Source organism: Hypanus sabinus, chromosome X2, assembly GCF_030144855.1.
Source record: "Hypanus sabinus isolate sHypSab1 chromosome X2, sHypSab1.hap1, whole genome shotgun sequence".
Lineage (NCBI taxonomy): Eukaryota > Metazoa > Chordata > Chondrichthyes > Myliobatiformes > Dasyatidae > Hypanus > Hypanus sabinus.
The window spans coordinates 29390999-29415518 of record NC_082739.1 but is presented as its reverse complement, the minus strand read 5'-3'; the positions used below and the strand labels follow the sequence as shown (position 1 = coordinate 29415518).

General features: G+C 43.6%; 1 protein-coding gene across 1 annotated transcript in view; it reads left to right on the top strand.

The window, feature by feature from the left end:
• Positions 1–630: 630 nt before the first annotated feature.
• tmem45b (transmembrane protein 45B) overlaps positions 631–24520 on the top strand; it is a 31119-nt gene continuing 7229 nt past the window's right edge. The window contains exons 1-3 of the mRNA XM_059957159.1: positions 631–866; positions 14693–14886; positions 22077–22289. Of these exons, the coding sequence (XP_059813142.1) occupies positions 14712–14886; positions 22077–22289 (388 nt within the window). The 5' untranslated portion in view covers positions 631–866; positions 14693–14711. The remainder of the gene's footprint in view (positions 867–14692; positions 14887–22076; positions 22290–24520) is intronic.

Sequence of the window (24520 nt, the reverse complement as noted above, 5' to 3'; positions counted from 1 at the left end):
AAAGAGGATGCTGTCCAAGTTGCATGCCATCTTGGACAATGACTCCCATCCACTCCATAATGTACTGGTTAGGCACAGGAGTACATTCAGCCAGAGACTCATTCCACCGAAATGCAACACTGAGCGTCATAGGAAGTCATTCCTGCCTGTGGCCATCAAACTTTACAACTCCTCCCTCAGAGTGTCAGACACCCTGAGCCAATAGGCTGGCCCTGGACTTATTTCCACTTGGCATAATTTACCTATTATTATTTAATTATTTATGGTTTTATATTGCTATATTTCTACACTATCCTTGGTTGGTGTGGCTGTAACGAAATTCAATTTCCCTTGGGATCAATAAAGTATGTCTGTCTGCCTGTCTCCTTACAAACAGTGCCAGAATTGAATATTAAACTCTGGAACACTAACCACTACACCATGGCATCCATTTATTGAGAAGAGGAGGAAATGTGTTTAATTATCGATAAATCTATTTGTAAAATGCATTAAGAATGGTTTTGGATGTGAGTGCCCTATGTTTGGTGAAGTTCTGTTGAAGGCAAAATGTTGTAATGCTATCTGCTGCCACTGGGGGGCAGCGCTCCTCAAGCCAGGATCAGGGAGTGGCACTGTAACCTGGGGGAGACAGGTGTAAACTGGAACACTTGCACCTGTTGAGCAACGCGGGAAGATCTCAAGACCAGTCAGGAAGTTAGAAGCTCAAAAGAAGCAGGCAATCCACAGAAGTTCGATAAACTCTTGAGCTTGCTGTGTGGACGCTGACCTGGTCTGTATGTCCACCACGGCCTGCACAGGATCTGACACAGGAATGTGAGCCTCTGGTTATTGAACCACACATAGTAGTCAACTTCGCAATCTCTCCGGTAAGTGTGTATATGTGTAAGTAGAAACAATAACTAATGTGAAAATTATGTAAGAGAAAGTAATTCAGTATCAGCTGTGGTACAGTACCTTAACAGAGAACAGGTAAGAAGGGTGCTATGGGTGTAAACATAATGAATTCATGCTTTTGGAATGATTTTGTTTGAAGACAAATACAAAGTACCAAGGTAAATAATTATTTGGTAAAAATAATTCTATTTTCTAACTTGAGTAGATTTTTCTGAAATGTCAGGAAAACTTCAGGTAGTTAATACAGAGAGATTAAAGTATGTTTTTAAGGAGGGGCAAAGGGTCAAAGCCCAGTTTATGGTGTTAAGTGTGGTGTTTCAATAGGGACTAGATTACAGGTGGTGATATAGCAAGTAGTCATAGAACACTACAGCACAGAAACAGGCCCTTCAACCCATCTAGTCCATGCCAAACTGTTATTCTGTCTAGACCCATTGACCCGCACCTGGACCATAGCCCTCCATACCCCTCTCATCCGTGTACTTATCCAAACTTCCCTTCAATGTTGGACCCACGTCCACCACTTCCGCTGGCAGTGTAGTAATATGGTCTGGATTACATAGACAGTTTTAATCGGAACAGGATAACTCACGTTGATGCGATAGACTTGTTAGGTGCACTAATGTAACAGGGAGTGTTCATTGTAGCAGGAGAGGGATTACATGGAATGAGGGTGCAAAGAGATCCCAACACCATCGTAAAACTTATGATAGTGCTGAAGGTCATTGGCTCCGTCAGTGCCATAAGCTCTGTTTCCCCCTCTTCCTATTTGCCTGTTTACAAGCAGCTTATTCCCTCTCACACATTCCTATCAACTCCACTTTAATACTACTTTGCCATTAACCTATACTAGGGGGTAATTTGTGGTAACTAGTTAACATACTAGTCTATGTTTGGAATAGAACACAGGACACAGGAGAAGGCTCTTCATATCCGTGCAGAACATGGTGCCAAAGAAACTAATCCCCTAGGCCTACACACAGTCCATATCTCTCCAGGCCCTCCTTATTCTTGTACCTATTAAAAGCCTCTTGAGTGCCTCTATCATATCTATTTCCAGCACTACCCCAGCAACCCATTCCAAGCATCCACCATTCCCTGTGTAAAGGATTTGCCCCACAATCTCCGTTAAACATTACTCCACCCCATTGCCCCCACCCCCAATTACAGTACACCTTCTAGTATTCAATGCTTCTACCCTGGGAGAAAGATTCAGGCTGTTGACTCTATCCCTGCCTCTCATCATTTCATAAACTTCTATCAGATCTTCTCTCAGCTTCCGACACCATCAGAGAAATCAACGCAAGTTTGTCCAATCTCTCCTTGTAGCTAATACCCTCGAATCCAGGCAAAATCTTGGTAAACCTCTTCTGAATTTTCAGAATCAGAATCAGGTTTATTATCACTGGCACGTGACATGAAATTTGTTAACTTAGTAACAGCAGTTCAATGCAGTACATTATATAGGGAAAAAAATAATAATAATAGATAAGTAAATCTTATTCAATATGTTTTATACAGTATATGTATATTGAACAGATTAAAATTGTGCAACAAACAGAAATACTATTTTTTTTTAAAGTGAGGTAGTGTCCAAGGGTTCAATGTCTATTCAGGAATCGGATGGCGGAGGGGAAGAAGCTGTTCCTGAATCGCTGAGTGTGTGTCTTCAGGCTTCTGTACCTCCTCCCTGATGGCAGAGGGGAAGAAGCCGTTCCTGAATCACTGAGTGTGTGCCTTCAGGCTTCTGTACCTCCTACCTGATGGTAACAGTGAGAAAAGGACATGCCCTGGGTGCTGGAGGTCCTTAATAATGGACACTGCCTTTCTGAGACACCGCTCCCTGAAGATGTCCTGGGTACTTTGTAGGCTAGTACCCAAGATGGAGCTCTGAATGCTCAACACGTTGAATCCAGACGTGAATGGGCTACAGCAGCTGAAGACCACAAACGTACACTCAGTGGCCACTTTATTAGGTACAGGAGATACCTTATCCAGTGACCACTGAGAGTACACTTTTGTCCAAGACATTTATACACATCACAAGTAACAGATATGCATGATAAAACTGGGGCTCCTGAAAGAAAACTGTGAGAGGCAGAAAATGCAAAGTCACACAGGTAGCACCTGAGGTCAAGATGGAACCTGGAACTGTGACCCAGCACCAGCGGCAAAGGCCAATACCAGAAATTAAATGTTAATTAGAATCTTATGGAAAAGAACCTCTGGTTCAACTATTCATGTCTTGACAGAGTTTGAAAATGCAAAATTAGAATTATGAAAAGTTAGCAATAAGTTGGCTGAGGTCGACGGTAAAATTTGATTCAAGAATCTTTGGAACACTTTGCTTATTTGCTCAGTACATTCAAGTTTGAGAGTGATAGATCCTTTTTGATGAATGATAGGGCCAGCTAGGGACAATGTGATTTAACAGCACATAAAATGCTGGAGGAACTCAGTGGCCCCTTCATCAGGCCCGAAATGTCGGCTGTTCTTTATCCTCCGTAGATGTTGTCTGGCCCGCCAAGTTCTTCCGGCATTTTGTGTGTTGTTCCAGATTTCCAACATCTGCAGACTGTCTTGAATCTGTCATGATTTAACTCTTTCTAATGTTTTACACTGAACCCTAGTACCAACCTCTGAAATTATTCACTCCAGTCGTCAACACAAAAATCTTTAGCAATCAAAAACTGTGCCTTCGATAGTAATGGATTACCGCTTGTTGATTGGAAATGAAGAACAATGAACGAGCGAATCTGAGCCAGGCTTGGAGCCAATAACTATCACAATAAATCCATAAAGTTCAGGGAGAGGCTGAGAAGGAACTACCACAAAATTAGTAACCCAAAGACACACAAAGGTTACAAATTTTATAAAAACAAATAAATATAAACACAGCCTTTTGAGAACAAGATTTAGGCACATAAAATGCATCTAACACTTGAATTGAAGGGGTATAGAGGGCTATAATTGAGGTGCAGGTCAGCAAGACTAAGAGTAATGGTTTGGCATGGACTAGATGGGCTGAAAGGCCAGTTTCTGTGCTGCAGTGCTCTATGACTCTCTGACTCTAATGCCAAAAGAGTTCAAGTCAAAACTGGAGTACAGGTATACACCAGCATACGTATTGAAACAGTGTAAATGTGGCTTATGCACATGGTCATATGCTAATTAAAATAATTACCTTTCACAAAGTATACAGGAACAAGGATCTAGTGCTTTCCTGGCGTATATGACAAATAGACTCTTCTCGGGTTTCCAGCCCGGTACAGGTATCGATTATAACCGACGTTTCAATGACATACTCTGTCATCTTAATCGGGGATGGTGCCTGGGCTTGTCCAGTCCAGTGGTATTTATATCCCCGTTGTCCATCCTTCCTGATTGGTTAGTCCTCATCCAATCAGTTTTCCACTGTCCCACCTTGTTTACAATCAAATTCCAGTTCTTACTTAGAGAGAGACCTTCGTCTTGTTAAAATTCTTTTCCTCTAGTTTTATTTCAGTGGCTTCCTTTACCAGGCGCTCCCAAAAGCCACTGCACGGCATAGTAGTCTTCTTCTCCATGAAGCATTCTTGCCAAAGCCTCTGCATTTGGGCCTCAAAACAGCCTTTCCCAAAGTGGTTACTCCCACCAGAGCTTGTTGTTCTTTAATGCTGATAGGAAAAATAACTGTGCTGTCTTCAATGGCCCCTTTAAACTCCCTCCTCCAACCTGACGCTAGGCGTAATCAAACATTCAATTGCACTAACACCTCTCCCCACATTCCCTTTAATGCTTCTAACATTCTGCCACTCGTGGGCTGATCAGGGACAACTCAATAGCGGCCAATTCACCTACCTACCAGCACGTCTTTGGGATGTGGGAGGAGGCCCACATGGTCTCAGTGAGAATGTGAAAACTCATCTCAGACACCAGTGGAAGTTGGAATTGAACTTGGGTCACAGGACCTGTGTGGCAACAGCTGCACAATTCTGCCTGTGGTTAGACTTCCCTTCTCCCTTCCAGGATTCCTTTTTAATAAAGAGTACTTCCTCAGTCTTAACTAATTTCAGGAACCTTTATATTGTATCTTAACATGTAAAAAAGTGGAGTGGACCTTCATCCTTCAGGGAATTTATTTATTCTTCTCAAGCCTGCAACAAACTCACCCACACTGGACTGTCTCAGTATGGATGGTTAACCCTCTCCACAGCTCTCTCATAAAGCTTAACTTTGAACATTTCTCACTCTTTAAATAATTTTAGAACATGTTCCTCACATCACTCATCTATAGCTTCCTGCCAGGTATCAAAACTTGTACTGATCCCTCCTTACTTTATAATATTGAAGTATTGTGAGCAATTTTGAGACACGTATCCAAGGAAAGATGCGGTGATCTTTTCAAGAATGATCCTCGGAGTGAAAGGCCTAATATATGAGGAGTGTTTGATGTAACTGGGCCTGTGCTCGATGCAGTTCAGAAGGATGGAGGTAGATCTCATTGAAACCTACCAAATGCATAGAGTGGACCTGGAGAGGATGTTTCTATTGGTAGGAAAGTCTAGGATCCAAGGGCACACCCAGAGAATGTGAATCTGTGGAATTCATTGCCACAGAGGTTTGTGGAGGCCCAGTCATTGGGTGTATTTAAGACAGGTTCTTGTTTGGTAAAGGGGATTAAGGGTTATGAGGAGAAGGCTAGAGAGTGGAGTTGAAAAAATAGCAGAGCAGACTTGATGTCCTGAATGGCCTATTTCTGCTCTCCGATGTAGAAATGTTTGAGTTTCAACAATTAACACAACAAAGCTGCTTATGACTTGTATATGTTCATAAAGCCAGAAAAAAACTAACCTACACGGTGTATCGTAACTCTTAGTGACTTTATTTTAAAAAAACTTCTATTGGTCTAAGCCAGAGGTCGGCAACCTGCGGCTCCAGAGCCACATGCGGCTCTTTGATCTCTGTGATGCGGCTCCCCGTGGTTTGTTAGCTTTTGAAATGTAATTCGAAATTTGAAGATTATGGTGATCTTGTACAATCTGAAAACTTTGCGGAGACACCGTTTCCTGGCACATCCGAACCGGCTCACAATTAGCCACCATTCCGGCTAAGGGAGATAGCCTACGGGGGTTTGTGAGTATGTGTCTTTTGGAGCATCCGCGCCCACGGGGACGGGTTGAGGGAGGCTTTAAAGCAAGGCTGTTTAGTTCGAATAAAGTTACCTTTGACTGCAGTGTCTTTATTTTAGCGCTGCGTGTAGCACACCGCTACAACGTGTTTTTTTATCACTATTAATATACATCACAACTGCCAATGCCTGACGCCCGCCAGTGCGCACATTCTTTTAATTCTTCGATCCAAGGTAGGCTACCTACGGAGTAACCTTCAACCCAACGTCTTTTTTTCGGAGTTCAAAATGTTTTTGTTGCATGCAGAAATGTAATTTCGTTTTCTCTGCAGGAGTTCATCAATTTCATAAATGCAACACATTATAGTTTGTTTATACATAGCATAAAGGCAAAAAAAACCTGTTGTATGCAGTGTTATTTCATTTTGTGGCTCCCAGTGTTTTCTTTTCTGTGGGAAATGGGTCCATATTGGCTCTTTCAGTGGTGAACGTTGCCGACCCCTGGTCTAAGCAAACACTTTAGGATATCCTTTCAGCTTACAGCATGGTTGAAAGCTCAGGCACTGACACCGGTTTGCCACAGCCTCTTGGGTTCGGAGTTCTGGTCAATTTTGGTTAACACGCGCTTTTTGTGGGTTCATCATGCAAACTGGCCTGTCTCCAGTAATGAATTAGAGAGAAGGGAAGTGAAGTCAGAGGAGAACTGTTATGTTCTGTACATAACCAACCATCTGGGAATATGGATGTAGCTTGAGTTTACTTTAAGTATGATAATGTAGGCAATTAACGTATTTTTACGTATAACCCGTAATGATTTAAACAAACAAGAATGCTTATCAAACAATGTATAATACAAGATTGCTCACATATTGTAATATTAAATACACAACACTCCTCCTTGTTTAGTTATAAACTCCAACTCAATAGAGAATGAATCTCAACTATGTACACAGTCTACTATATAATACAACTACTATATACAGACATCCACAGCATAGTAAATTTTAAATTGTCCTATTCAGGCCTAAAGATATAATCGCTGTGGTGGATTTCTTACTCTTGTAGAATAACATCTTTCCTGACAAGGGGGATCTCTCTGCTTGACAGGAGAGGCTTGTGGCTGTGAAACAATCTCAGGTTCTGGTGCCGCCTCCTTGGTGGTTGTAGGAGTTGACTCTGACTGCAGGAAGTGGTTCTGACAAACTTCTTCTCCAACAATTGACTCTGCTCTCCACAACTGATCAATGTGTCATCTCCAAATGAAAATCAGACACAATCTCCACTGTACAGGGGAGTGGTCCTGCTCTGTCCGTAATCTCACCTCTGTAGTCCCTCGCCAGGACTGCTTAAGACCATGAGATATCAGAGCAGAATTAGGCCACTTGGACCATCAAGTCTCCTCTACCATTTCATCATGGCTGATCCAATTTTCCTCTCATCCCCATCTCCTGCCTTCTCCCTGTATCCCTTCATGCCCTGACCAATCAAGAATCTATCAACCTCTGCCTTAGATATACATAAAGATTTGGACGTCACAGCTGCCTGTGGCAAAGAATTCCACAGATTCACCACTCTGTGGTTAAAGAAATTCCTCCTCATCCCCATTTTAAAAGGATGCCCCTCCACTCTGAGGCTACGTCCTCTAGTCTTCGATTCTCCCACCATAGGAAACATCCTCTCTACATCCACTCTATCAAGGCCCTTCACCATTCGATAGGTTTCAATGAGGTCTCCCCTCATCTTTCTGAACTCTAGTGAATACAGACCCAGAGCCATCAAACACTCTTCATACGACAAGCCATTCAATCCTGGAATCATTTTCCTGAAGCTCCTTTCAACCCTCTCCAGCTTCAACACATCTTTTCAAAGATAAGGGGTCCAAAACTGCTCACAATACTCCAAGTGAGGCCTCACCAGTGCTTTATAAAGTCTCAACTTTACATCCTTGCTTTTATATTCTAGTTCTCTTGAAAAGAATGCTAACATTGCATTTACCTCCCTCACCACAGACTCAACCTGCGAATTAACCTTCAGGGAATCCTGCACAAGGACACCTAAGTTCCTTTGCACCTTAGATTTTTGAATTTTCTCTCCATTTAGAAAATAGTCAACCCTATCATATCTTCCACCAAAGTGCATGGCCATACACTTCCTGGCACTGCATTCCATCTGCCACTTCTTTGTCCATTCTTCTAATCTGTCTAAGTCCCTCTGTAGCCTTTCTACTGCCTGCCCCTCCACCTATCTTTGTGTCATCTGCAAACTTTCCATCATCCAAGTCATTGACATATAATGTAAAAAGAATCAGTCCCAACACAGGCCCCTATGGAACACCACTCATCACCAGCAGTCAACCAGAAAAAGGCTCCCATTTATTCCCACCCTTTGCCTCCTGCCAATCAGCCATTGCTTTATCCATGCTAGAATCTTTCCTGTAATACCATGTAGCTTGTTAAGCAGCCTCATGTGTGGCACCTTGTCAAAGGCCTTCTGAAAGTCCAAATACACAACATCAACTGATTCTCTACTATATGCTCTCTCTTTGACCTTTATGTTAGCTTTGACTTTTCTTGTTAGTCACGGTTGTGTCATCTTTCCTTTAGAATACTTCTCCCTCTTTGGGATGTATATATCCTGTGCCTTCCAAATTGCTTCCAGAAATTCCAGCCATTGCTACTCTGCCATCATCCCTGCCAGTGTTCTTTTCCAATCAATTCTGGCCAACTCCTCTCTCATGCCTCTGTAATTCCCTTTACTCCACTGTAATACTGATACATCTGACTTTAGCTTCCCCTTCTCAAATTTCAGGGTGAATTCGATCATATTATGATCATTTGCCCCTAAGGGTTCTTTTTACATTAGTCAATTCTGGTTCATTGCATAATGCCCAATCCAGAATAGCTGATCCCCAGTGGGCTCAACCATGAGCTGTTCTAAGAAGCCATCTTGTAGACATTCTATAAATTCTTTCTCTTGGGATCCAGCACCAACCTGATTTTCCCAATCTACCTGCATATTGAAATCCCCCATGACTATCCCCCATCACCCTTTCTATCTCCCATTATAACTTGTAGACCCCATCCTTACTCCAAGTGGGGTCTGTATACAACTCCCATCAGGGTCTTCTTACCCTTGCAATTCCTTAGCTCTATCCACAATGATTCAACATCTTCCAACCCTATGTCACCTCTTTCTAATGATTTGCTTTCATTTTTTACCAACAAAGCCACACCACTCCCTTTGTCTTCCTGTCTGTCCTTTCAACACAATGTGTATCCTTCCACATTAAGCTCCCTGCGATAATCTTTCAGCCACGATTCAGTGACACCCAGAACATCATACTTGCCAATCTGTAACTGTGCTACAAGCTCGTCTGCCTTATCCGAATACTGTGTGCATTCCAATATAACACCTTCAGTCCTGTATTTGCCCTTTTCCAATTTTGTCCACCTTTTACATTGCATCTCATCCAGTTGACTGCAATTTTGCCCTGTGATCAGCCTCCCCTTGCCAGGAACCTCAGTCTATATTGCCTCTGTCTGTAAACCAACTAGCTCATCTTCAGCCCTCTCGCTCTGGTTCCCACCCCCCTGCCAAATTAGTTTGGACCCTCCCAATCAACTCTAGCCAGCCTGCCCACAAGGATATTGGACCCCCTCAGGTTCAGGTGTAAACTATCCCCTTTGTACAGGTTGTACCTTCCCCAGGAGAGAATCTGAACCCTTGCCCCCGTACCAGTTCCTCAACCATACATTTGCCTACCAAGTCATTCTATTCACTGGCATGTGGCATAGGCATAGATTACTACCCTGGAGATCCTGTTTCTCAACTTTCTACCTAGCTACCTAAAATCTCTTTTCAGGACCTCCTCACCTTGTCTACCTATCTCATATGTACCAAGACTTCTGACTGCTCACCCTCACCCTTGAGAAAGCTATGGACCTGATCCTGGCACCCAGGATGGCAATATACCATCCGGGTGTCTGTATCGTGCCCACAGAACCTCTTTGTCCAGGAGCGAAACATCAAAACTCCTTGTCTGAGGAGCTGTTTGTCCTGTATCCTTCTTCTGAGATTGCGTTTGAAGAGATCCAAGCGTGAACACAAGGGTTGGCCCAGGAATAGCATAGCTGGTGTGTTGCATTGTGATATGAAAGGAGGAAATTGGTGAGCTTCTGGTTCAGTGTTAGTGTAGTGTGTTCTTTCAACTCTGGACAAACCTTTTCACCAAGTTACTTGTAGCTGGGTGGTAATATGTCAATAATATGTTGCTGCAGATGTAATATGTCACATTCCATTCATTCTTAAGAATGACTGAAACTGTTCCTCCACAAACTGCGGTCCGTTGTCACTGACTAAGTGTTCTGGAATGCCATTCCTCGCAAAGAGGCTTCTCAACACATCAACAGTGAGTGAGGCTGTTGTGGAAGCTTCTGGCCAATTTGTAGCTGCACCCACTGATACCAAGAAATTATGCCCATGAATGGTCAAAGAAAATCCACATGAATCCTCTGCCAGGGCAATGCAGGCCATTCCCAGGGATGGAGAGACACTACTCTTGGCATCAACTGGATGTGTTGGAATCCCGAACAGTGCAGGGCAAGCTGCTTGATCTGTTGACCTACCCCAGACCACCAGACAAAGCTACAAACCAATGCTTTTATTTTAACCATGCTAGATGACTGTCATGTAGCTCCTCCAACACCTTACCTCTCAGCTTGGATGGTACAATAACTCAATCCCCACATAACGCACCCCCCCCCCCCTGCCATCAAGGGCAAGTTCATCCCAGTGCAGGTAAAATTAGGGAAAATGGGATTTTTTTTGCACTTTCCAGCAATTTTGGGTGTCCACGTGGACCTGAAACAGTGTGGGGCCTTTTCTGGTTTCCCTTTGGATCATTTCTGCCATAATAGGGAGACTTCCAATTTGTGTGAGGGAGAATACATCAAGTGGAGTGTCCTCGTTTATAAATTTTTCCAGTACTTCCTTTTCCATGATTAGTCAACCTTTTGTATTCAGTCTTGTAATTGTGTCCTCAAAGAAGCAGAGCCCATCTCTGCATTCGTGCTGCTGCTGTTAGGGGAACATCCTTCTGTGGATTGAAAATGGACAGTAGTGGTTGATGATCCATAATGAGGGTAAACTGCCTTCCACACAAGTACTGGTACAAACGTTTTACACCCCAAACCAGACTCAAAACGGCTCTGTCAATCTGTGCACAGTTTTTCTCTACAGCAGTAAAAAAAACATGATGCAAAGGCTATGGGGCGTTCACATCCATCACTCATAACATGTGACATGACTACACCTGCACCACAAGGTGAGGCTTCACTGGATGATATGGGTCATACTGTGTTAGTACGGTGTCTGATGTCACCATTTCCTTTTCCTTTTTGAAATGCCACATCACACTGCTTTGTCCATTGCCATTTCTTCCCAATCCCTAGTATTGAGTTCAAGGGGTGGAGCACAGTGGCCACGTCTGACAGGGACCTGATACAGTAATTGACCAATACTAAAAAGGACCACAGCTGTGACATGTCCTTTGGCCTTGGGGGGCATCTACCACTGCTTGAAATTTCTTAGCACACGTGTGTAATCCTTGTGCATCAATTATGTGACCACAGAAAGTGATGCTTGGTTTAAAGAATTCACACTTGTTGCATTGTGCTCAGAGCCCATAATTTTCTAATCTTTTAACACTGTCTTGAAATTTTGGAGAGGTTCTTTGTTATCTTTACCGGTAACGATGATGTCATCCAGGTAACACTGAGTGTCCGGGCAGCCTTGTAGCACCTGGTCCATCGCTTTCTGACAGAGTGCAGGTACAGATGCTACTCCAAAATTAGCCTAATATAGAAATAAAGCCATTTTCTGCAAGTTTCGCCTGTAAATCTGAATTGGTCTGGTGTACATGAGCCCCTGCCACAATGGTGATAAAATTTGTATGCTCCTGTTTAGACTTTGCAATTTTGTTCACTCACTTTCATTCCTGACCACACCTCAATTGCATCTCTGCCTCTGGTTTCCATTGAAACAGCAATTTTGACTGCTCCTTCAAATCTAAGTTATGATTCAGTTAGGAGCTGTTTTTGAATGCTTTCTATTAAGATTCCACAAACAAAGTGATCTTTCAATGCATCATGAAGCCCACGACTGAACTGACAATGCTCAGACAATTCAGTCACGTATGCTGAAATAGACTCCCCTTAGTTTTGATTCCACTTATGAAACCTAAAGCTTTCTGCAGTCAACAATGGCTTTAGTTCTAAGTGTTCCTGCATCACTTTTACAATAGCAACAAAGCTCATTTCTGATGATTTGGTTGAAGCAGCCTTTAAACCCAGTGAACTCGCTTCTCATCGGCTGTTTCATTTGCTTCAAAGTATTGTTCCAATAGTTCAGTATACCTGAGCCAATTACCCGTTGTGTAATCAAACTCATCAATCTTTCCAATGTAGCCAGCCATTTCTGAATGTTTTGAAAATGATTATTATTTCTCGGTATTCACTCTTTATGAGCCCGTGAATTCTGCTGTTTATGGCCTTTTTTTTATTAACTTGCCGACTCTGCACGTGCTGGGCTGTTTCATTTAAATTTGAATGTTCTCACAGCGTTGTTTTTAGTTCAAACATCTTTAACAGGTTGGTAGCCATCTCAGATTTGTTTTAAAAAATGTTATGTTTTGTAAACTCAAAAGATTAAATTAATTCAAATGAGACATGGGAGTCCGGGAATATGGGTGTAGTTTGAACTTTAAACTTGGCATGTGGTATCATGTGATAGTGTAATGATGAAATCAATTAACATATTTTTGCATATAATCCATAATTAATTATTTAAACAAACAGGAATGCTTAATCAAACTATATATATATACAAGATCACTTAAATATTATTGAAATGTTTGCTGATGACACAAAGATGGAAGGGAGTGTAATGAGTGCGGAGGACATTGAAACCCTGCAGGGGGACATAGATAGGCTGAGTGATTGGGCAGACATTTGGCAGATGAAATATAATACTGACAAGTGTGAGGTCTTGTACTTTGGCAGGAAAAATAATAGAGCAAGTTATTATCTAAATGGAGATAAACTGGAAAGTGCTTCTGTGCAAAGGGATCTGGGGGTCCTGGTGCAGGAAACACAAAAAGTTAGTATGCAAGTGCAGCAGGTGGTCAAGAAGGCCAATGGAATGCTGGCTTTTATTGCTAGGGGGATGGAGTATAAGAACAGGGAGGTCTTACTGCAGTTGTACCGGGTATTGGTGAGACCACACCTGGAGTACTGCGTGCAGTTCTGGTGTCCATATTTAAGAAAGGACATACTGGCTCTCGAGGCAGTGCAGAGAAGGTTCACTAGGTTAATTCCGGGGATGGGTGGGTTGATGTATGATGAGAGGTTGAGTAGATTGGGACTCTTCTCATTGGAGTTCCGAAGAATGAGAGGCGATCTTATTGAAACACATAAGATTGTGAAGGGGCTTGATCGGGTGGATGCGGGGAGAATGTTCCCAATGATGGGTGAAACTAGGACTAGGGAGCATAATCTTAAAATAAGGGGATGCAGTTCCAAGACTGAGATGAGGAGAAATTTCTTCACTCAGAGGGTAGTGTGGCTGTGGAATTTACTGCCCCAGAGAGCTGTGGAAGCTACTACACTCAATAAATTCAAAACGGAGATAGACATTTTCCTGGATAAAAATGGCATTAGGGGATATGGTGAGTGAGCAGGTAAGTGGACATGAGGCTAGGTTTAGATCAGCCATGTAATCTCCTGGACCAGTTTTCAATAGCCTGGATGGGTCGGAGAGGATTTTTTTTCCTCAATTGGCAAATCGTTTTTTTTTCCCCGGGTGATCACATGGGTTTGGGCGGGATGAATAATAAAATGGGCAGCATGGTGCCCTGTTGGTTGGCACTGTTGCCTTGTGGGATTCGGTGAAAACTAGAGTTAAGATTGGATCAGCCTTGATCTTGTTGAATGGCGGAGCAGACTTGAGGGGCCGATTGGCCTACTCCTGCTCCTATCTCTTATGTTGAATATACAACAAGGGCTATGTGGAACTGAGTGCAGGAAGGAAAATAGCATCAAAGTTTATGAAATGTTCTAGTTCAGGTCTTGAGATGGCAGAGACAAAGAAGTGAGAGGGGTGACGGGAAAGGGACTAAAAGAAATAAGACTTGAAATATTTCAGAAAGGGGCTGGAATATTTGGACCAAAGAAAAAAGCCAAATAATGCAACAAAAACAGAAAATGTTGGAGATCCTCCGCAGGCTGAGCAACATAAGGGTCATGGACTAAAAACATCTCTCTCCACAGATGTGATTTGTCCAGCTGCCTCTCATGTATGTTCTGTTCTCATTATCGTGGGCATCAGACCTGTTATAACAAATTTTATTTGGAGCAAGTGGGTGAAGCCAGTTGACAAATTGATCAACTATCATGGAAATAAGATGGTTAGGAATTAGAAACCAATGGATCGCCCAGAGTATTCTAGCCAGGGGTTCCCAACCAGGGGTCTATGGGTCCCTCGGTTAATGGCATAAAAGAGGTTGGGAACCTCTGCTCTATTCTTGGCGATAAGGAGAGAAACTATCAAGTGATGACGGGATAGAGTAAGTTCCTGAGGGGCAAGAACAGGCTGAAACAAAGGGTCTAACTGTGCAATCCTTCTTCCGCGCAGATCTCAACTGCAGTCACTGATGGCAAACTTTAAAGGACATGCTCTTCCCGGCAGTTTCTTCCTGCTCTTTGGCCTGTGGTGGTCAGTGAAGTATCCACTCAAGTTCTTAGCAAAAAATGGCAAGTCCTCCAGGCTGTGCTTCGGCCGAGTGGAACTCATTGAGGGGGTGGTGAAGACCATTTTCTCTTTTGTGGGTGAGTATTCTGAGTCCTTGTGATATTTACCTGCTGCCTGAAGGAGTGTCTAATGCGAAAGTGAGGAAGTTGGCATTAATTAAGCAATAGAGCAACTTTCAACCCTTGTCACAGTGAGCAAGCTAAATTGACAAGCACACTCAATGACATGAGCACCCCGGCATGGCGGACATCACCACCGTAATGACGTACACTTGCCTGTTCCCATTACTCAATGAATTCCATTGAATACAAGTGTGATCTTTCATTGTGATCGGAAGCATAACTTTATCAGGAAACACTTGCATACAAACCTTCCAGGGAGCAGCAGCCCATGGTGGGAGAATCTGCCTTACCTCACTGGTAAGTACCTGAATCTGCAGAGACATTATTCCTGGGAAAAGTCAAGATGGGCCTGTGAATTCTTGGGCCCTCCTTAAGGATGGAATCTTTTTACACATTGTTCCACTGCTCCCTGGGAGTCCCAAACTTTGACTTAGGTGCCTCAAAATGCACCCTGGAGCTCCCATTTCAAAAGATGCTGCCAGTGGGAACACCACGGAAACACCCAAAGAACAAAATTTACCAGTGCTGGTTTTTAGAGAAGAAAGTGGTGACTGAGAAATCACCTTCAAAGATATTTTTAGCAGCTTGTAGATTTGTCTTTGACAGGCTCTTAAAATGGTACATTCAGGTTCAGATTCAGATTAATTTTATTTATCACATGTACATGAAACATTAAATGCCCCCTTTGCCCAGGACATGCCCTCTTCTCATTGCTACCATTACGGAGGAGGTACAGAAGCCTGTAGGCACACACCCAATGATTCAGGAACAGCTTCTTCTCCTCTGCCATCCAATTTCTGAATGGACATTGAACCCATGAACACTACCTCAATACTTCTTTATTTATTGAGACACAGAGCAGAATAGGCCCTTCAACAACAATCCCCCAATTTAATACGAGCCTAATCACAGGACAATTTACAATGACCAATTAACCTACCAATTGGTACGCCTTTGGAGTGTAAGAGGAAACGCATGTGGCCATGGGGAGAACGTACAAACTCCTTACAGGGGAACCAGGGTCACCTGTACTGTAAAGCATTGTGCTAACTAACCACTATGCTACCATGCCACCTCTTTATCTTTTCTTCTGCACCCTCTCCATAGCCTCAAAATCCTTCCTATAGTGAGGCAACCAGAACTGTTTGCAACACTCCAGATGTGGCCTAACTGGAATTTTACAAAATTGCAACATAGCCTCCTGACTTTTGAGTTCAATGCCTCGACTAATAAAAGCAAACATTCAATAAGCCTTCTTAACTGCCTTATTGACCCATGCAGCCACTGTCAAGGAGCTATGAACATGGATCCCAAGATCTCACTGCTGTATTTGTTTAATTTTTTTTATATATATATATATATATATATATATATATATACACACTTCTTACTGTAATTTATGATTATATATTGCAATGTACTGCTGCCGCATAACAACAAACTTCACGACATATGCCAGAGATATTAAACCTGATTCATTTGCATTAACAACCAACACATCCTAAAGCAGCCCACAAGTGTCACCCCACATTCCGTCACTGACATAGCACATTCAGCAGAATAACACAGAACACTACAAAACAGAAGACGACAAGCAACAAAAGAACAACGGCAAAACAAGCCCTGTTCCTCCATGTTAGCCAGCAGCCACACACACACCCCAGGACAGGCTGTCTCCATCCTCTAGCGGACACATGGATTTGCAGGCATTGGGCTTCGACTTCCCCAGTGGACTCGCAGACGCGGGACTCTGTCTGCCTTCAGTTTCAACTTCCAGGCTTCTGATTGACCTTCGGGCTTTGTTCTTCGGTATTAACCCGGGACTTGCCAATGACGTCGAATGAGGATCTCGAGCCCCAGACCTTAAATGCCAGACTCTCTGTTGACACTAGGCCTCAAACACCAGATTCTCCAATGACCAGGTCCCCGAACTCTAGGCCTCAAACACCGCATCCTTCAATGGCCAGGACCTTGAACTCTGGTCTCGCAGTTTGCATACCGGGGGGTGGGGGGGGAGGGGTCAATGTTGCTCATGCCTTTGATCCCAGAATCTGCCGATGACTCATTGACCTGGAGTGGATACCTGCCCTTGTTCTCACTGGTTTGCCAGCCTGACATCCAACCTTGGATGGCCTTCATCCCAAGTTCATGTCTTTTGCCTCTTTGGCCTTCAAGCACGGAACGCAGGGAGCATAGTGGAGAACTAGACTCCAGCTTGTCCTTTAACTCACCCACATCCTTACCCCTAAACCCTAATCTGACCCCTCACTCCCCTCTCTGACGACAAAACCATCCCTATGTATTAAAAAAAATTAAAAGACAATAAGGTCAGAACCATGACCTTGACAGAGACTGTAGCTTGGTGCCATCTTGACCGAAAGATATTCCAATGGTATGCAGACACTTGGACCTACTTTTTCAGAAAATCAGATGACTAGCAGCTGGGGCCTTCACTGTATAAGGGAATGTCAAATACCAGTGTTACAAAGGGTTGCTGTTGTAACATTTGGACACAATCACATTCCACTGAAGGTTGTAATGAAAAAATTTCTATAGATGTACCATGGAGAGCATTCTGACAGGCTGCATCACTGTGTGGTATGGGGTGGGAGCTACTGCACAGGACCAATAGAAGCTGTAGAAGGTTGTAAATCTAGTCAGCTCCATCTTGGGTACTAGCCTACGAAGTACCCAGAACATCTTTAGGGAATGGTGTCTCAGAAAGGCAGTGTCCATTATTAAAGACCTCCAGCACCCAGGGCATGCCCTTTTCTCACTGTTACCATCAGGGAGGAGGTACAGGAGCCTGAAGGCACACACTCAGCGATTCAGGAACAGCTTCTTCCCCTCCGCCATCAGGGAGGAGGTACAGGAGCCTGAAGACACACACTCAACGATTCAAGAACAGCTTCTTCCCCTCTGCCATCAGGGAGGAGGTACAGGAGCCTGAAGACACACACTCAGCGATTCAGGAACAGCTTCTTCCCCTCCGCCATCAGGGAGGAGGTACAGGAGCCTGAAGACACACACTCAGCGATTCAGGAACAGCTTCTTCCCCTCCACCATCAGGTAGGAGGTACAGGAGCCTGAAGACACACACTCAATGATTCAGGAACAGCTTCTTCCCCTCTGCCATCCGATTCCTAAATGGACATTGAAGCTTTGGACACTACCTCACTTTTTTTAATATACAGTATTTCTGTTTTTGCGCATTTTTTAAAATCTATTCAATATACGTAATTGATTTACTTGTTTATTTATTATTACATTTTATTTTATTTATTATTGTTTTTCACTCCCTGGTGGATTATGTATTGCATTGAACTGCTGCTGCTAAGTTAACAAATTTCACGTCACACGCCTGTGATAATAAACTTGATTCTGATTCTGATTTCAAAATTTGTTCCTCATTCTTTTCTGATTCAGCAGCAAGAGGCATTCATAAAGAGGAGAGACACCATACACATCTTAAAGGCTATAAAATCTATTTTATTAGAATTACATATAAACTGCTCATTAACTGTTTCACTAAGATGGAGGACAGAATACTTATTGACCACTCAGCTACATACAAGTATCCCAGGTATCCGACAGCCTCTTCTATAGCCTTTCTCTCTCATGTCAGTCTATCTCTTAGCACTGGTCACAACCCCAGCCTAAGGCAAGATTCTAGTTTGCACAAAAAGTTTACAGACTTCAAATTCTCTACCTTAGTACTTCTCCAATCTTCGTGGTATTAGGCTCTTATCTCTCGTGACCTTTAGGCCTCAACGTAACTTAAAGACAGAGTCAGTGTGTTTTGCAGGAAAATGTATTATCTACTGAGCAGTACTCCTGTATGTCCTCAAACCATTCTCTCATTCCAAGCTTACACCAGTCTGTCTGAAAAACCACTCTTTACACAGATGAAAGCCCCATTTTTCGTTGTGTCCACAATGCTAAGTAATATAAACAAAGTAACTGGGGTCAGAGTGAACCTGCTACCACAGTGAACATATACTCTCACATATTGGCCACACTAACATGGCAGAGGTAGACACAGAACCCGGCACATTGACCAGTTTTTAGGCCACTTGCTGCCAGTGTCTGATATTGCAAATGGGAGCCACTGAGAGTGGCTGATGGGGATGGTTGGTGGAGAGTTTGTAAATTGGCATGACCGCAATTTCCGTGCGTGCCTAATGCATGGTGGCAAGATTCTCAGTGCCACCCCGAGCGTTCTCTCTTCAGTCCCAGGAATCATGAGCCAGACTTTCCCAGAATCAGTGGGATATTACCTTTATTCAAGAGGCTTTCAGCCCATATGTTTCAGCTTATCTCATCTCACAACAGACGTTGGAATAGAGTGTCTGTTTTGGCAGTCTGAGAGTCTACACAAATGGAATGGTCTTCCCAGCATATCCAGCTGGTCTTATTTCAGTGCCTTAAGATGTCTACTGTAAGCAGTCCAGATCTCAGAAGCATACAGGGGGGTAGACCATAAACTTTGTGCCAGGTCTGTGGTCATAATCTTCGAACATCCTTTTCCACAATCAATTACAGATTATGCTTACATTGGAGAGGGTTCAAAGGAGGTTCACAACAAAGATTACAGGATTGACAGCTCTGGGCCTGTTCTCACTGGAATTCAGAAGAATGAGGGGGAGTCTCATTGAAACCTATCAAATGGTGAAAGGTCTTGATAGAGTGGATGTGGAGAGGATGTTTCCTAGGGTGGGAGAATCGAAGACTAGAGGACGTAGCCTCAGAGTGGAGGGGCATCCTTTTAAAATGGATATGAGGAGGAATTTCTTTAGCCAGAGAGTGGTAACTCTGTGGAATTCGTTGTCACAGGTGGCTGTGGGGGCCAAGTCAGTGGGTATATTTAAGATAGAGGTTGATAGATTGATAGGTCAGGGCATGAAGGGATGCAGGGAGAAGGTAGGAGATTGGGGCTGAGAGGAAAATTGGATCAGCCATGATGAAATGGCAGAGCAGACAGGATGGGCCAAATGGCCTAATTCTGCTCATATACAGTACCTTAAGGTCTTATGCTGCTGTATTAAAGGTGGTAGTGAATTTCAGCAACAATATTTATAAGAGGAGGCACCTTCACATAGGGAAAGTGTTTCCAATTGTCAGACTTTTATTGTGAGAGGGTAGTATATTGGTAGAGAAGACATGGCTTTGTGGATGTTGCGTATAAGACCCACTTTCCAATGTGCTTCAGTCAGCATGTTGACAATGGTGTGAGTATCTGAGAGCATTATTTCTGTCTGTTGAATCATTTTCTGTTGGTTCTGACAATCAGCTCCACTCCTGCAGGAGGGTTGTGGGAGGTGCAACATTACAGCATGAAAGATTTAGAATTAGCTTTAGAGAACTACAGCACAGTAACGAGCCAGTGATGCCCAATTTCACCCATGCAACCAATTAACCCACTAACCCATGCAATACCGGGTTGCTTGCCATTTATTTGGTAGTTCCCTCCTCTTCCTCATCTTCTTGGCTCGTGCTTTACGGACATCTCAGAAAATTAATGTGTCAGTTTGGAGACAGTCTGGCGGCCTCTCGCAGTCAACTTCCTTTTCGCTGGCTTCCTCGTCAGTCCCCGAGCTCCCTTTTTTGAAGACCCTCCTTTGAGGACCCTTCGGACACAGCCTTCAGGGAGCCTTTCATGCTGCTGAAAGATCAGAGAGAGAGAGAAAATCTCCTCGTCAGACCTGAGTTTTCCGAGCGGTCCTCCCTTGAGGAAAGACTGACAGAGCCCTGACAGGATTGTTGACGAGCCACCCACTGTCACAGCTAAACTCCGTTGTTGGGGTGGGGGTTGGAATTCATCTGCACCAAGCACATGCACTCAACCCTGAGGTTACACATGAAGCGGGCCTTAGGCCTGGCAGTTTGCCCCTGTGGCTTTGGGATTTGGGAGTTTCGAGGGGCGAGGACAAGACACGATAACTGTGAACAGAATTTCAGGAGTTTGACTGTTGAGCCCCGTTGGACAACAGAACGGACATTTTATGCTCTGCCTTCACCCAGCGACCTGGGCCTCAGCGTTCCGTCCCCAGTGGATTGAAGACGATGTTCCCGTCAGAGCAAGGCTGCCGGACTCCGAAGCAGAGGCTGCAGTTCCAGGTTATTCTCGGTCATCATGCCGATCGGCGTCGCGGGTTAAGCAGGAGGCGGTGCACAGAAAGGATCATCTATCATTCTAATATGACAGAAATGACAGACACGCCCAATCCTCTGCCTCACAAAAACGAACAGATCCTGCACACAGACACGCCAGATTAAACATCAAACACCACCCCCCTATCCCTTCCCCCAAACAAAAATTAACCGATCATCCACACGAAAACGTCAGATTAAACATCAAACACCAAAACCCTCTCCCCAATCCCCACCCCCACACAAAAACTAACAGATTGTCCAAACGGAAACGTCAGATTTGCCATCAAACCCCAAACCCCGCATCCCCTCCCTCACACTAAAGCTAACAGATCATCCACACGGAAACTTCAGACTGAACATCAAACCCCAAACCCCCCACTAATTCCCTTCCTCACACACAAAACTGACAGATCATGCACAGGGAAATATCAGATTGAACATCAAACACCCACCAATCTTCTCCCCCACACAAAAACTAACAGATTATCTACACTGAAACTTCAGACTGAACATCAAACCCCAAACTCCCCACTAATTCCCTTCCTCACACAAAAACTAACAGATCGTCCACAGGAAAACGTCAGGTTAAACACATCTTTGGAATGTGGGAGGAAATCGACATGGTCAATGGGAAGAATATATAAACTCCTTACAGACAGCAGCGGGAATTGAACCTGGGTCGCTGGTACTATAATAGCGTTATGCTACTGTGCTACCCTGAGAAAAGATTGACAAAAATTTTCCATTTTTAACAGCAGTCTTCACTGAGCTTGGCTCTGTTAGTTAATGTCTTGGCTAACCATAGTAAACCATGCTAATATGGTGAACACATACAACTCCTTGAGGTCAGTCCTGAGGGACTTACATCTCCCAGCTCTCATACCGGGGGGGAAAGCAGAAGTGCCTTTCCATTCAACTAAAATGATGTGCTTGTGGTTGCTTCATGTTGCTGGAAAGTTTATCTTTGCTCTTTTCACTTGTGCTCCCTCCAGGAATTCTGGCCGAGCAGTTTGTCCCGGATGGGCCCCATCTGCACCTGCTGAGCCAGGACCGACAGTCCTGGGTCAAGCTAATGAACTGGCAGCACAGCACCATGTACCTGTTCTTCGGTATCTCTGGGATTGTCGATATCCTCACATACTCCTCGGTCAGGATCCCGTTGGGCATTGACCGCCTGATGCTGTCGCTAGCAGTGTTCATGGAAGGTGAGTGTGTTTGCGGTTCAGCATGACACTTCCTCAAAACAATTGTGTGTGATACTCTAACTTTCAGGAACTGGGTGACAAAGCCAGTATTGATTCAGCAGCATGTTTTATGCAAATAATGCTAACACCACATGGCAAATGCAGGGAACAAAATAAAATCTATGAGTTATTGGGACATACCAAGCCTTTCTGATGGATAGGGGAATCAAGGGATATGGGGACAAGGCAGGGACTGGGTATTGATAGTGAATGATCAGCCATGATCTCAGAATGGCGGTGCAGACTCGAGGGGCCGAATGGTCTACTTCTGCACCTATTGTCTATTGTCTTTCTTCAGACTGTTGTAGAATGTAGAGAACAGCACACAAATGTTGTGCTAACCTTTTAACCTGCTCCATGGTTAATCTCCCCTAAACCTTAATCCGCTCACATTAAAAGGATGTCCTCCGGTATTGGCCAATGCTCTGGGCCATGGGACAGATGGACTCACCCAAACACACCACCCACCGTTTCCCTGATGGAGCACCTTTTTCAGTTTAGAGGTCCTTGTTTTTACCAGATCTCAGCGTGTGGGCAATAATTTACCCTTTGGTTGATTCCACTTTCCCAGTGATAACAGACCTGGTTCTCCCCGTCTCCGATTCTCCAAAACGTTTAACATGTGTCGATGTCAGGACAGCTGAATTGCAGTTGGTGATGTTTGTGCACAAAGATGCTCTCTCTTTGCCTTACCATTCCTGATAGTAACTTAATATTTCTGCAGGTGAATCAACCAGCAGATGCTTCCAGAACCTGCTCACTTTAGGCCCCTTGGGGTGTGTACGTATCAGATTTAAACAGGTTTCACACAACACACACAAAATGCTGGAGGAACTCAGCAGGTCAGGTAGCATCAATGGAAATGAATAAACAGTTGACGTTTTGGGCCGAGCCGTATCATTTCAGGTGGTGAGGGGAAAGAGGGCCAGTGGGTTAATGGAAAACAATTGTCATCAGTAGACATCTCATTCAAACTTCAAACTGCTTATGTCTTGAGTCAACATCAGATGTGACTGGCACTTGAAGGCACACATTCAAGACCTGAGCCTAGAACAGGGGTCGGCAACCTTTACCACTGAAAGAGCCATTTGGACCCGTTTCCCGCAGAAAAGAAAACACTGGGAGCCACAAAACCCGTTTGACATTTCAAATTAAATTACACTGCATACAACATTTTTTTTGCCTTTATGCTATGTATAAACAAACTATAATGTGTTGCATTTATGAAATCGATGAACTCCTGCAGAGAAATCGAAATTACATTTCTGCATGCAACAAAAACATTTTGAACTCCGAAAAAAAGACGTTGGGTTGAAGGTTACTTTTAAGTAAAATACTCAATGTCTATTTGGGTCCTTCTTGTATTTATGAAAAACAGCGAACTTAAATTGACTGCCAGCAGCAAACCAAAAATAACGTCAGCCAGCTGTCAACCTGAAAAATAAAAGGACTATTTCACTGAACAATGAAAAAATATGGATATACGTAAAATAATAGGCAATTAAAATATTTATCATACTTGGTTAATGGGATTTCTGCTCCTGGACCTCAGCGCACAGCGTCTGCACATCAGGGCTGTATGACGTCACCTTCATCTTTACACAGGATCTTTACACGCCTCATCTGTGAGGCGTGAGCGATGTTTGTTTTTAATAAAGTTCATGTTGGAGAACACCTGCTCACATACATATGTGGATCCAAAGATCGACAGGACTCCAAGCGCATACTTTTTAATGTTTACATAAATGTCGGGGATAGCATTCCATGTTTTGAACACAAGTTTGTCCGGGTTGGGGAGGTTTTCAATATCACTCCATTTGTGATTCTGAGCAAGAACGGCCTTCTGACGGGCAACATCTTCAAGGTCTGCTGTCAAGCGTCTAAACTTGGACACCCGTATGTCTTTGTCGGCTATGTCGGCCAGTTCCATCTCAAGATCAGGTTGACTCACACCTGCCAATGCAGTCGTATTCAATAGGAATGGATCGATGCTTAGGGGAGTGACCGGGAAGGATAATGTGTTTTTTTCCTCTCTGAACTCACAGAAGCGTTTCCCAAACGATGTTTGCATTGCGATGATTGCAGAATTTAATACTCCGAATTTATCATGTCATGAGCTTGTTTGAACTCTCTCAAATTGGGGAAGTGAGACAATGTGCCTTTCTGTAAATCTCTGGCAAGCACTGTCAACT